We start from the raw sequence: 14,269 nt of genomic DNA on the forward strand, positions 1-14,269 counted from the left end.
ACAAGTTTAGGAGTTTGTAATCTGACTGTTATTTATACGCCACCGTTTTTTGACACTTTTCATGTCAGGTACAAAAAAAAACTCAAAGTTTAAATAGGTAGGTTAGGCATGCCTCTGTATTGTAGGTAGTACCTAATAGGTTTCTAAAACTGTGCTCAATCTGTTAAGGTATATTATGAAAATGGGTGCTATAGGCGATCTGGGCAAAACATAAGGGTTCTTTGTAAGGCTAAAAAACTCAAAAAGTTAAAAAAGCGCCGGCAACACAGGCCGCGTAAGCGTAGATGTAGCGCGTACCATTGCGTACTGTATGAGACATAGCATACAGCTTGCGTGGCGTGAACGTTCGCGTAGACGTAATGCGTGCAATTATGTCTACATGTGTCTACGGATTCAAAAGTTTCACAACTAAGTATACTACCACTTTCCGCTGCGAACAACTAGATATAATACCATAAGTAAGTAACCATTCATATTATATGATATGTAATAGGTCTGTAGGGCTTATAGAAGTATAAACATAATAAGAGCAGAACATACCTCTGGTTCGTTGATCAACTTGTGATGATGTTCATGACTAGGTTCCGTCGACCGCTTGTGGACTTCATGGTGTGAGAGTAGGTAGAAGTCCTTGAGTGCACCAATCTGGAACAAGGTTTTTATATTAATAAAAATATTGTCTGGTGGGAGGGAGGCTCAGGCCGATTCTTGTTGTCCTATCAGCAAAGCCGTGCCCATCAACATTTTTTTTTCTGTATACATAAATAAATAAATATCCTCTATTCAACCAAAAGTTTACAGATACAAGTGTAAATTAAAAATTTATAACAGCCCCGACAAGTGAAAGTTACAGTAATTAGAAAAGAGCTGATAACTTTCAAACGGCTGAACCGTTCTCTCATAATCTTGGATTATAGCTAAGAACACTCTCGAAAGCCACCTTTCAAACAAAAAAAAACTAAATTAAAATCATTTCATTCAGTTCATTAGTTTAGAAGTTACGATGCCACAGACAGATACACAGATACATAGATTAGGATAGATTACACAAATTATAGAGGGGGTTAAAACGTTATCACTCGAAACAATATTTCAAGAATAAAATGTAGGCAAATCTGAATTATGAAAAAATTTGGAATTTACAACTAGACTATCCTCTTAACCATTAATTACTATCAAGATTCCAGTAAGTGAGGAGTTGCATTCTAACACTCAAGAGAAGCCTTCTCGAGCTTTTGGGAATTTAAACACGGATTAATTTAGCTTATTCGTTGGATCCGAAGCAAATAAATTGAATTGTTACATAGGTACGGTGGTGAATTTCCGAGAAATTCCCATCGATGGAATTTCCGGCTTATGTTGAAACTTTAAACAACATAGTGTATACCTTCTTTGTATACCTACCTAATACATTATTGTATTACTGTATTAAATCTACACTCAAATTAAAATGACTAAAGTGCGTTTGTTTGTTTGTTCTTTAACCCCCGACCCAAAAAGAGGGGTGTTTGACGTGTGTATCTGTGTATCGGTGTATCTGTCTGTGGCATCGTAGCTCCTAAACTAATGAACCGATTTTAATTTAGTTTTTTTTTGTTTGAAATATGGCTTGATCGGGAGTGTTCTTAGCTATAATCCAAGAAAATCGGTTCAGCCGTTTGAAAGTTATCAGCTCTTTTCTAGTTACTGTAACCTTCACTTGTCGGAGGTGTTAAAAATTTTTGATTAACACTTGTTTATTTGTTTGTTCGGTTGTCACGTTACAAACTCGCAACGGATTGACATGTTTTTTTCATTGATATAGTTAGCGACCCGGTGAGTAACATGGCTACTGGTTATCCCAGAAAACCAAAGATTCCCACGGGATTTTTTAAAAACCAAAATTTGATTCAGTTTTATGAAAGAAAAAAAAAGAGCAGCTTGAAATATATCCATACTTAATATTATAAATGCGAAAGAGTGTCTGTCTGTCTGTCTGTCAACAGTGTAACCGATTCTGACGAAATTTGGTACAGGGTTAGCTTATATCCCGGGGATGGACATAGGCTACTTTTTATCCCGGAAAATCAAAGAGTTCCCGCGGGATTCCTAAAGATCCAACCACTTAATCGATTTGTATGTTTGGTACAGAAGTAGCTTGCGTCTCTGTAATCGAAATAGGCAACTTTTTATCCCGGAAAATCAAACAGTTCCCACGGGATCTATAGAAATCTACATCCACGCGGACGAAGTCGCGGGCATCCTCTAGTTCTTAATAATTTCAATGCGAATAAAGATACAAGGAAAGAAGTTATAGGAGCACCAAATTTTGTTTATTCTGTAAAAAAAAAATGTCGGTACCTTTATTGAACATCACTAAAAGAATTCGTATCATGTACCTTCTCGTATTTTAGTGTTCACGCAAAAATTTTACGCTTGAACGGAACTCGACTCTATCACCTCCATTGGCTCAATAAAGTCGACGTTCAATATGCGTAGTATTCACACACGCTTCAAAAAGAGATAACCTTATACAATTAACGCCCGGTTTACATTATTACAATCGCTGGATCCAGTAAGTTTATTCCAGCGATGGATTTACATTATTTCAATAGTTAGACTGTGTACTGGAATGCCTATGAATTGGGAGTCTTGATTAATCCAGCTGCGTTAGATCAGGTATAATGGAATGAAAACTCGATTGTTTGTCCAGTAGTAATAAACTGGACTGAATCTCATACACTAAAAAAAAATTTTCAAAAGAAAAATAAAACCGACTTCAAAAACGACAAACACTAAAAAGTAAAAAATAACTTTTGTTTAGCTACACGTGTAATGCACCTAGGTATGAAGTCGAGCGAGCATATTAAAACAAAATTAGAAATCCAAGAGTGAAGCTCGCCCGACTTCATACCTAGGTGCATTACACGTGTAGCTAAACAAAAGTTATTTTTTACTTTTTAGTGTTTGTCGTTTTTGAAGTCGGTTTTATTTTTCTTTTGAAAATTTTTTATTTCACAATTTTTAGTGGCCCTACTGTACTATAATATGCTGTGCCCAGTTAAAACCCTACTGTTTACTAAGCTATTACACTGATCGCGAGCAATTTGCTCCTATCTATTGAGGAGTTCTGTTCTCCATCTCCGAAGATATTCATCAGATCTTCACCAAATTTATATGGGACCACCTGCACAGTATACCCTTTCAAACAAAAAAAAAAATTTTCCAAATCGGTCCAGGGGTCTTTGAGTAATCGGGGAACATACATAAAAAATAAAAAAAAAAAAAGATCCCGACGAATTGAGAACCTCCTCCTTTTTTGGAAGTCGGTTAAAAGAAAACTTCGACCCACTAACTCATCAAATCCCAGCCCAAACCCTTGGAAATTAAACAGTTTGTCTACATTATAAAGGGAACCTCAGTCGTTCCCTTTATAATGTAGATAAAGTAAGATAAAGGTATAAGGTCAGATATTTAGAAATTGCTATGGGAGCGGAGTCGCGGGCAATCATAATAATGAGTACAATATACTGGAATCAAAATAATGAAAAAGTTTTGACAGCTCAGGATTCGATCGCTGAATCGCATGGTGTGAACCAGCCATAACACAGTAAGAGTAAATATACATCGAACATGGCCGACCCGCGAACGAACGCGATCATCGATCATTTGGAAACAAGCGATTTTACACCGTTGGGACTATATTTTAAACGATATATTCGCGTAAATACTTTTTGCAGATTTATCTCGTATGCCACGCGTATTTTTGCCCCAATCTACAGGGGAATACTGAAAAGCAACGCATTCCCTCAGGAGAGAGGCGTAAATACAACTTTGTTCATTGCCATGCCAAAGTACAGGCTCCCATGATCATGAAACACGCTCATAAGCAGGATACTGAACTAGTCACTCTGTAAGCGTGCGTGTACACCATAACATCCATGTTGGTTGCTGAACTGCAACGTTGGTCTTATATTCTAAATTTCTCCTTTATAATATTAGTGTGATGTCACATCGTAACAAGTAGCGACGCGTAGGCTTTATAGAGTAGAATAATTCCTGTGTGTTAGCCTTTCTTAGTTACGTTAGTACATCAATTGATCACTGCCGGCCAACTGATAAATAATCTAGTCACTTTCAAGACACCTCTTACCGCCAGTAGTTCAGATTTCTGTCGCTTATGTGTTCTTACGACGTAGCTGAGAGCGACTGCGAGCAATAGGGCAGCGTAGGAATGGGCGCCTCATCTTGCTAATTTTGGCGTTTGATACCCGCTCTTATAAAAGACGCGTTGGCGCAATCTCTTTGCCATTTCTAAGAAGACTAATGGCCTGTTTCACAAATGCCAAATAAAATTTTCTCACGAATAAATTAGACATTTTGGCAGTTTTTGTATTGGGAATTGTCTAAATATCTTCATTAGTCTTGTGTTTGTGTTACTGATTGCTACTGATTCGCTAACTGACTGTATAACACTGAATGACTCATTCGACATTTATTTTTAATCCATTGAAGGTTTCTAAGGAAATATTATTTAAACATCTTTCAACTAAGAAATATAGAACTAACCAATGTCAAATGAACTCGGTGGCTATCATTTAGGGTTAGACAGTTATAGAAACATTCAGCTGCACCAACCTCCATCTAACAGGCAGATAGCAGACGTAAAGTCGTCTCCTAGCAGTGTTACTCAACGTAAAATACGTGCAAGGCCGTATAAATGCATAGGAATAAAATAGAGATAGTTGCTCGCTGACCTGTTAACATTTTATCCTCTCACTCGATTCAAACTTGTTAGCGCTGCCTAACGAAATGTTGAATATAAATAAAAATGTTATAAAAGTGCACCTCATAATTATTTCATACTTATGAGATTATTTTTATTTAATTTCTGAAGCCGTTTCTCGTTTTGTTTTCCTTTTTAATACGACGCTGCGGCAGAAAATTTTTTCAAAAGCTTTTTTCGCGTCGAGACTTCGCGTGTATGAAATGAATAATTATGTTAGTTAAATTAATGTTGAAAATGTTACGATCACATTTTCAGGAGATAATTAAGCCGTTTGTTAGGTTTGTTCGTGAATAACAGAAAATAATACTTACAGTGATGGTGAGACACTCTTGTTTTTATTTATTTATTAATGTGAGAAGGGTTTAGCCATACCTAGTCCACCACGATAGCTAAGTGTGGACTGACAGACTTCATACACCTTTGAAAACATTATAAAGAACTCTCAAGCATGTAGCTTTCCTCACGATGTTTTCCTTCCCATTAAAGCAAGCGGTATTTAATTTCATGATACGCACATCACTTTGAAACGTACGTGCCGGGGATCGAACCTTGACCTCACGAACAGGAGGCCAACGGCTTAACCACTCACACACACACACACACACACACACACACACACACACACACACACACACACACACACACACACACACACATACACTCACACATACACAAACGCACACACACACACACACGCACGAACGCACGCCAGCACGCCAGCACGCACGCCCGCACGCACGCACGCACGCACGCACACGCACACACACACCCACACAGAAACACACATCTCTAACTCATTTTTTTCCGAAGTCTTGCGGTCTGCAGGCATCTCCGAGTTGCATTATAAAACTGCACCGACTAACAATATATTAGATAGGTATCATATATACTAAGTAAAGTCCAATAATTCAATATCCTATAAAATTTCGATAACTATTGTAAGCCATCCACATCCATAACATTAGAATGAACTTTGTAAAAGCGGGTCAGAAGTCAAACTCGAGTGCACTGAATTTCGAACTCGATATGACCCGGTAAAGCAATATGGCATCTCTAGCATGCAATATATCGACATTTTGACGTACCTAGTATTTGTAACGTGATATCATAAAAGCCGTACATTGCGAAAACAATTTTTGTTGTAAAAGCTGCCGACTGCACGTTTTATTCGAGGAGGGAGATTATAGAATTAATTTTAAATCGAACATTTTCAAGAGAGTAGTGAAATAATAACAATGAGTTAAGAGGGCTCTCTCCGTCACTCGTTTCATACAATCGTAGTTCCAATTTCATTTGAATATTAAGCAACCAAAGTCCATGAAATTTTGCAGACATATTCTAGAAACTAATATCTATGTCTGTAGTTTTCCAGATTTCTGTTAAAATACTCGGTTTCAAAGTTACGCGGTCTTAAAAAATTTCATACAAATCTTTGAGCCCCTGTAATTTTAAAACTACATATTTTTAGAAAAATTTAAAACACCACAGACACAGATATTAGTTTCTAGAATATGTCTGCAAAATTTCATGGACTTTGGTTGCTTAATATTCAAATAAAATTGGAACTACGATTGTATGAAACGAGTGACGGAGGAGCCCTGTTAACATAAGAGCTGTTATCAATGTTTTTCACCGATAGATGAAATTGTAAATCACACAAAATATTTTGCAATAATAACTTAATATCAGCGAAATATGTGCAAACGAAAATAAAATAACAACATGATAAGTGGGGAATTATTAACGAGAGACGTGTTTGTGGTGACCACAGACCTATGTCTGTGGAGATAAAATTTATCATTGACCATAGTAGGTACACACCTTTTGAGAACATTATAGAGAACTCTTAAGTATTCTTAGGTTTCTTCACTATCTTTACCTTCATCGTTAAACCAAGTCACATTTAATTGCTTAAAATGCACAGGATTCCGAAAATTTAGAGGTAGGTACGTCCCCGGGATCAAACCATGGTCCTCCTGAATATGAGGTAGACGTCTTAACAACTAGGCTATCAGCGCTTATTTACCTACTAAAGTCAAGTCAACCTAATAAAAAAAATCGAGCGAGCAGGCGGTTCACCTTATGTTAAGTGATTACTGCCCCCCAACATTTGCATCAGCACAGCAACCGAACCTTTCAGGAATTAGATGATCCACCCTATGAATAACTCTATGTTGAAATCTAGTGGGAAATCACCGAAGGGATTTTGAAGGAATGTCATCATAATATTAACATAATAACAAGTGTAAATTAAAAATCCATAAGACCCCAAACAAGTGAAGGTTACAGTAACTAGAAAAAAGCTGATAACTTTCAAACCGCTGAACCGATTTTCTTGGATTATAGCTAAGAAAACTCTCGATCAAGCCACCTTTCAAACAAAAAAACTGAATTAAAATAGTTTCATTAGTTTAGGAGCTACGATGCCACAGACAGATACACAGATACACACGTCAAACTTATAACACCCCTCTTTTTGGGTCGGGGGTTAAAAAGCTTTAATTGATGTCTCATGAGCGAATCTATGAGAGATGTTCACATAAAGACACTAAATTATAAATGTGAACTTCGCCTATACATAATATTATTACCGGCAAAGTTCTACAAAGTAAAGATACAAGTACACATAGCAAACTTGGATCGTTTTATAAGTCAGTTTTAGCGGAACTAATGAAACTTCCCACTTGAATACTGAATTTAGTTGTACGGTGTATAGTTACAGGCTTCACTTCAAAACAAAAAATATAATATTATAACTTAACTAACTTACCTGTACGGGCTTCAATCGGATCACATTTTTGAAAACCTTTTTTAACCCCCGACCCACAAAGAGGGTTGTTATAAGTTCGGCGTGCGTATCTGTGTATCTGTCTGTGGCATCGTAGCTCCTAAACTAATGAAGATATTCATCAGATTTTCACCAAATTTATACGGGACCACTTGTAAAGTATACACTTTCTAACAAAAAAATCGATCCAGGCGTCTTTGAGTAATCGGGGAACATACGTTAAAAAAAAAGATTCCGACGAATTAAGAACCTCCTCCTTTTTCGAAGTCGGTTAAAAACCGAATGCGCATTTTGTTCAATCTATTCGAAAATAGCGATGAGAGCTCCATGATAGATAGGTAACGTTCGTATTCAAAAGCGAATGGGAAAATTCGTTCACAAATACCTACACCTGCTAACGGATCGCTAACGGAAAATTGTAGTGAGCCAGAAAACAAGTAAAAATTTCTCGAATTTTCGGGGAAATAACAAGGTACCCATCTGCTTCACTCACCAAGATGGATAGAATTTAGTCCTTGGGAATCCGTTATTGAATCATACTAAAACTGGGCACCCTACTAGAATTTTTGAAAATTATTTTTTTTATTCAAAATTCATATTACATACAAACAGACCTACTAGCTAGTAATGATGTAGCCTAAGATGGACAGAGCCTAGAAGATGCCTATTCACCCTTGACTTAAAGGTGCACATATCGAAAGTCTGACAGTTTTCACATGCAAGAGTGGTTTTTTCTTGGCACATCTTTTCTCAAACCGACGCGAAGAATTCAGTTTTAAATGTAAAAAGCTCGTCCATAAAGCTCTGAAATCTTAACCTTATTAACTTTAAGAAAGTTTTTTTTCCCCGGTTAATTATATAATTTAGCTTCCAAACTGCCCCATAAGCTTTGTAAACACAAAATATTTCCATAATTGATACTTTGTCCATATTGTTTAATACTGAAATTATAATAATAATTTAATGAATGATGATCGGGGCCTAATCGGCTTTAGATAGTAGCGCTATCAGAAAGTATGTTTTATCAGGCATTCATTTTTGATATTAGTAATTGAAATTTAAACCTCATGTTATTTATGTTTGATGTTTCCAGTGCAGCATTATGGAAATAGGAGTACCTATATTATATTAACGCTATTTCATTGTTATTTTAGCTTGCAACCCAACAACTTCTATACCTACTAGAGTGACTAGAGTGCTAATCAGACCTTTTAGCTGAATGAAAATTTAGAACTCTATCGGTACGATGCCGTGTAGAAACCAAAAAGTGTATGGGTTTGAAGTACCATGCTATATCCCTTCCAGGTTAGCCCGCTTCCATCTTAGACTGCATCATCACTTACCACCAGGTTGAAGATTACGTCTTACATTGCGCTTGGCCGCTTGCTGGTACGCGGTCTCCACTCCAGAACGCGTTGGCCCATTTGTTCTGCAGCAGAACTCGCTACCACTTCAGCTTGCTTCCATTATTTCCAATAAATTAAAGTAAGAAATAAATCATACCCACATCTAAATAATACGACAGAGTACTAATATTATTATAGTTCTACTAACAAGTTTAGCGAAGCTACTAACTTGGTTGGCGTTTCGTTGTACAAATTAATATCTACGATTTGTGAACCCTTGTCATATTATGTACTACCCTCGTCCACTGGGAATCGATGATGTATGAGTATTTGTGTTACAATCTCATAGCTTAAACCAAAGCATGCGCTGGATATTACACAAGCTTTTACGAGGAGTAGCTATAGGTAATTATATAAAAGACGTAGAAAATATTTCCTTTTCCCTTGTGCTTTTAGGTTGATTATTTAGGAATTTGTGTAGTCCACGCGGACGGAGTTGCGGGCAATAACGTAGTACCTAATTAATAATTTTGATTGTAAATTACGGTGTTTAGAACCAATTATTGACCAATTTTGTTTACAAAGGTACTTATACACTTGAATTATGAAGTGAGATGGATTAAGAAAAACCACAGAATTCAAAATAGGTATAGAAGTGAAAGTAAACTATGAGCTTGTCGCTGCACAGGTGTGCAGTGAAACATCAGTGTGTCAGTGTGTGTGCGATCTACGAGCTCTAGTCAAGACTCAGTCAAACTTTGTACAACTATAGCAAGGTTTGAGGCTGTCAAGAAAAATTACATGTTAACCAGTACTATAGATATGACTTTTATGATTTTATGATTAGTTTTATTTATTTTTGAACCCCCGACCCAAAAAGAGGGGTGTTATAAGTTTGCCGTGTGTATCTGTGTATCTGTCTGTGGCATCGTAGCTCCTAAACGAATAAACCGATTTTAATTTAGTTTTTTTTTGTTTGAAAGGTGGCTTGATCGAGAATGTTCTTAGCTATAACCGAAGAAAATCGGTTCAGCCGTTTGAAAGTTATCAGCTCTTTTCTAGTTTTCTTAGAGAGGTTTTTGTGTCGGGGGTTTTTAAAATTTTGAGTTATTAAGATGAATTTTTGCTTAACAGGACTCTCTCCGTCACTTACTCCATACAATCGTAGTCCCAATTTCATTTGAATATTAAGCAACCAAAGTCCATGAAATGCAGACATATTCTAGAAACTAATAGATATTAGTTTCTAGAATAGTTAGACACCACAGGCACAGATGTGCCTGTGGTGTTTTAGATTTTTCTAAAAATAAGAAGTTTTAAAATTACAGGGGCTCAAAGACTTGTATGTGAATTTTTAAGACCGCGTAACTTTGAAACCGAATATTTTAACGGAAATCTGGAACACCACAGGCATAGATATTAGTTCCCGGAACGTTTCAAAAAAAGTATGATTGGTTAGTATTTAATGAGAGACGAACTACGTTTGTATGGAGCGAGTGACGGAGAGACCCCTCTTAAAATATTTTCAAAGCTGCATTTAATTCGCGTGGATTTTGTGCAGTAGCACGGTTGCGCTCGTCGATCATGTCGTGCCTGATGCATGAGCCTCGCTATTGAATACCCGACCCGCATCAATATCCCGGACCAGGAATATCGGGAGATAAACACTTTAAACAGATTTCTAGTTTAAACGGTCCGACATAGAACACTTGAAGAAGCATTAACTCTGTACTGAATAAGAATTTTCCATTTACCAAGATAATATTATTATAGGTAGCTATTAGAACACTTGTAAGATTTAAAACAAAAAAAGCCCAGGTTTTTGGTTTTAAGTCTTACAAGCGTTCAATAGAACCTGAAATAGTTTAGAACCTTCGCAACTTTAGTTTTAAGTTTATGCATTGTAGTATCACCAGTCACCTCTGCTTACATTATTTTCTTACAAACTCCTCCTTTATTCCTTTATGAAATGATTTTTATTGAGTATTTTAAAGGTTTATCCTTTTTCTATAACTACCCTCTAGCTAGTCCGACGTTGGTTGAACTGATGATCGGCATGGACGTATAAATACTCATGAACGGATATAAAATATCCGTTACTACCCGGTTTGGTTACCGGATTAAAATACCCACACTGAAGAACGGATACAAAATGTCCGTGCAGCCGGGTCAGTAATTTTAAGACAAATTTCTAGTTTTTGAACTTTATAGCGTTCTCTCAAAATACCTTACACGAAATCCGGAGACGAATCCAACAGGTACGTACTGAGATTTGGTTCGAGTTTATCGTTGTGCAACCACAGGCCACAGATTAGCAAATATTAACCGGACACAGGCAGTCGGTCAACAGTCAGTTACTATTGCAGGGTGTATTACACTCGTAATCCAGTTACGCTGTGGTCTCCAAGTAAACACGCCGGTTTGTCTCGGTTCCTAATTCCGTGTGTATTGACATGCTACTGTGTTCATATAGAGCTGGTATTGTTGAGGTAACGAACTCTCTTACATGCTATGGCAAGTAAGAATACATTGCAGTACCGATATTCATAGTGTAGTAGGTGCTAGTCAATAGACTAAGCCGTTCCTTGAGATATTGTCTATACTAATATTATAAAGTGGTAAGTTTGTCTGTAAGAAGTAATCTCTGGAACTACTGAACTGATACTGAACCGATTTTCCATCTCCTAACTCCATTATCAGCGACGAAAATCTGAAAATTTCAACTCAATTGGACAGCTATTGGAAGTTACCGTAAATTCAGTTAGTTAGGCACCAATTTTGTTGGAATGACAATATGAACAATTATTAAAACTTATAAAAATACGTTTTTTATTTCAAATCTTACAAGTACTTACTTATTCTCATAGCTAACTATAATCATTATTTACTTAATACTTTTTAATCCGTTTTCAAAACATTGGTATTTAAATTTTTTTTAAGTTTGTTTACGGACGTGACATAACGTTTAGTTACGTATGTACGTAAATAAACAATAAAATAATAATTATTCCCGTAGATAATAACTAACGAAATATTATACTTGTTCACCTTGTTGACGACATTTGAAGCCAGAATTTTTTGTTACCACCCTTATCGTACATAGTGGGCAAAACATGAATAACTTGTGTCTTATGTGCAAAATCCCCTTGTTTTGTCAGATAGAACTTTGCATGCCACATCAGGAACAAAAAGCTTACAACTTCTCACATAATCCAACGAATTTTAAACCTTATGTTTACCAACTTAAAGATCATGTTCGAACTCTTTAAACATGTCGCGATCTGCGCGGTTCACCGTACATTACTGTTGCGAGCTCGCGTCATAAATAAATGATGAAGTATTGCCAGTAACGCTGTGTGACGGCTAGGTAACCTTCGGAGTTGCGTGTAACATCCAAGGTTTTCTTATAAAACACAAGAGAATACTATAAAGAAAAGAGGCATAGTATACTGAAAATATTAAAAAGAAAGCTACAGTGCCTAAGTTATCCTTCAGGCTCAAAATGTTGAATTCCTAAAATGTCGAATTCTTATAAGCTTAATATTAAGCTGGTCTTTATAAGAGCTGAAAAAGGGAAATATGAGAGATATTTTCCTTTTTCAGCTCTTATAAAGACCAGCTTAATCCACTACATGTGTGGCATACAACCTGTGCGGCAACATGCACTATGGATCACTCGCCCTCCCGCTACTACATGCAGGAAAAGCAAGCAAGCAATAACTATCCCACCACCTCCACACAGCGTGACACAGCACCATTCAGTACACACTCCTTTCAAAACACTTACATGATCTACTTTAACGATAGAGCATCCGCAAGAAATGTTCACTGTAATTTTTATTCTGTGTAAAAAACCTAACGGTAATGTCCCAACCTCGTCTTTTACTGAAATTCCCTGAGGACAGGAAGGGACCGCGTTGAAGGGTTTAAGTATTTAAGTACTTTACAACCGCAAAATCGTGACCACGGAATTCGTAAAAAGGTAATAGAAATGGTATCTGCTGTCTTTAATACCGGGACAGCATGTTGTTGATTTTTTAGCAACTCATATAGAAAAAAAAAAAAACATATAGCTCTAGAACCTAAAGCAATGTAAATTAAATTGTAACGCGTGCAAATACGTCTGTTAATAACATATACTAATGATTCATCTGCGCGGCGACAATGCTCTTTTAAAACGCCCAGTAGGTACAAAGTCAATCTCAGTCAAAGTCAAAGTCAGTAGCTAGTGTGACGACCGCAAATACCTCTGATTGGATTGATATTAACTAAAATGCATTACAGCAAAGTACCATAAATTCAGCTAACCACAACAATTGAGATTGTAGCAATAAATTGATGAACCATCAGACTGACCAGTCTGCTCACTACATGGTCAATCCAGGTAGCGATCATTGAATTTGATACTATTTTGATCACAGATCGCGAATTAGACAGACTGTGCCCCGAGCGTCAACGCGTCAACTATTTCTATACATTTTCTGAATTCCATGGTCATAACAAACTGGGAACAGGCAGTAAAAGTAAAACGCGTAAGTATAAAGTTTGCACACATTTCGTTATAAAGCGTGTAAAAAGTGGATTTCCAAGCAACATTTTCACAAAATGCTTGCCTTTGAAACACCTGCAGTGTGTGCCGACGTGCGTTACACGGTAGGTACTACATTATGCAAGTAACTACCGCATGCATTATAAAAGATAATTTAGTATAATATACTAGTGGTTAAAACTTACAAAGGGTGCAGACTGCAGACTAGACATGGGCATTATTGTTAATTTCAAATCATTTTCATTTAATGATTTTTTTCCTTCACAGTGATTTCACAGGTGATTTTTCACGGAAACTGATTTTTCAATTTTCACACTTACAATCGTTTGCTACATTAATTTACCGAGGAATTATATTATTATACACACGGAAAATGAATTTTCGTTTGTCACATAAATTAAACTAGATGTTTTTCTTTTTCTAACACGCACGAATACGAGTGTTCTCGCTCGCACACTCTTTAGCGTCTTAGCTCGGGTCAGTGAACATGCGAATAAAATAAAGCTAGATCAAATATACGTAATAATTTCCAATTTTTTTAGGCTATTTTAAGTAAGATAGCAAGTGTTACATAATGAAAAGGCTATTGACGTGAATTTTCACTGCTACCTGTGAAACTGTCCATCTCTAGTGTAGACATACGCTACATGAATTTTCCGGAAAAATAGAGTTGCTGTAAATTTATGAGTATGGAACTTAGATAAAGTATGCCACCTTTATGTAAAAGATCCGTAGCCACATATTATTATACAATGTCTGAGAGAAAAAGTGTCACTCCGACTTTATATTATTTTACAATAGCAGAACCCAAATGAAAT

The 14,269-nt window shown here is 36.5% G+C and overlaps 1 protein-coding gene across 4 annotated transcripts in view; it reads right to left on the bottom strand.

The window, feature by feature from the left end:
* The window catches only part of LOC123874467 (furin-like protease 2), a 317,196-nt gene that overhangs the window by 24,755 nt on the left and 278,172 nt on the right, over nucleotides 1–14,269 (bottom strand). For all 4 annotated transcript variants that reach the window (XM_045919852.1, XM_045919848.1, XM_045919851.1 and 1 more), the window contains one exon: nucleotides 541–645. In XM_045919852.1, coding sequence (XP_045775808.1) covers nucleotides 541–645 — 105 coding nt within the window. The remainder of the gene's footprint in view (nucleotides 1–540; nucleotides 646–14,269) is intronic.

This window comes from Maniola jurtina, chromosome 18 (genome assembly GCF_905333055.1).
Source record: "Maniola jurtina chromosome 18, ilManJurt1.1, whole genome shotgun sequence".
NCBI classification, from domain to species: domain Eukaryota; kingdom Metazoa; phylum Arthropoda; class Insecta; order Lepidoptera; family Nymphalidae; genus Maniola; species Maniola jurtina.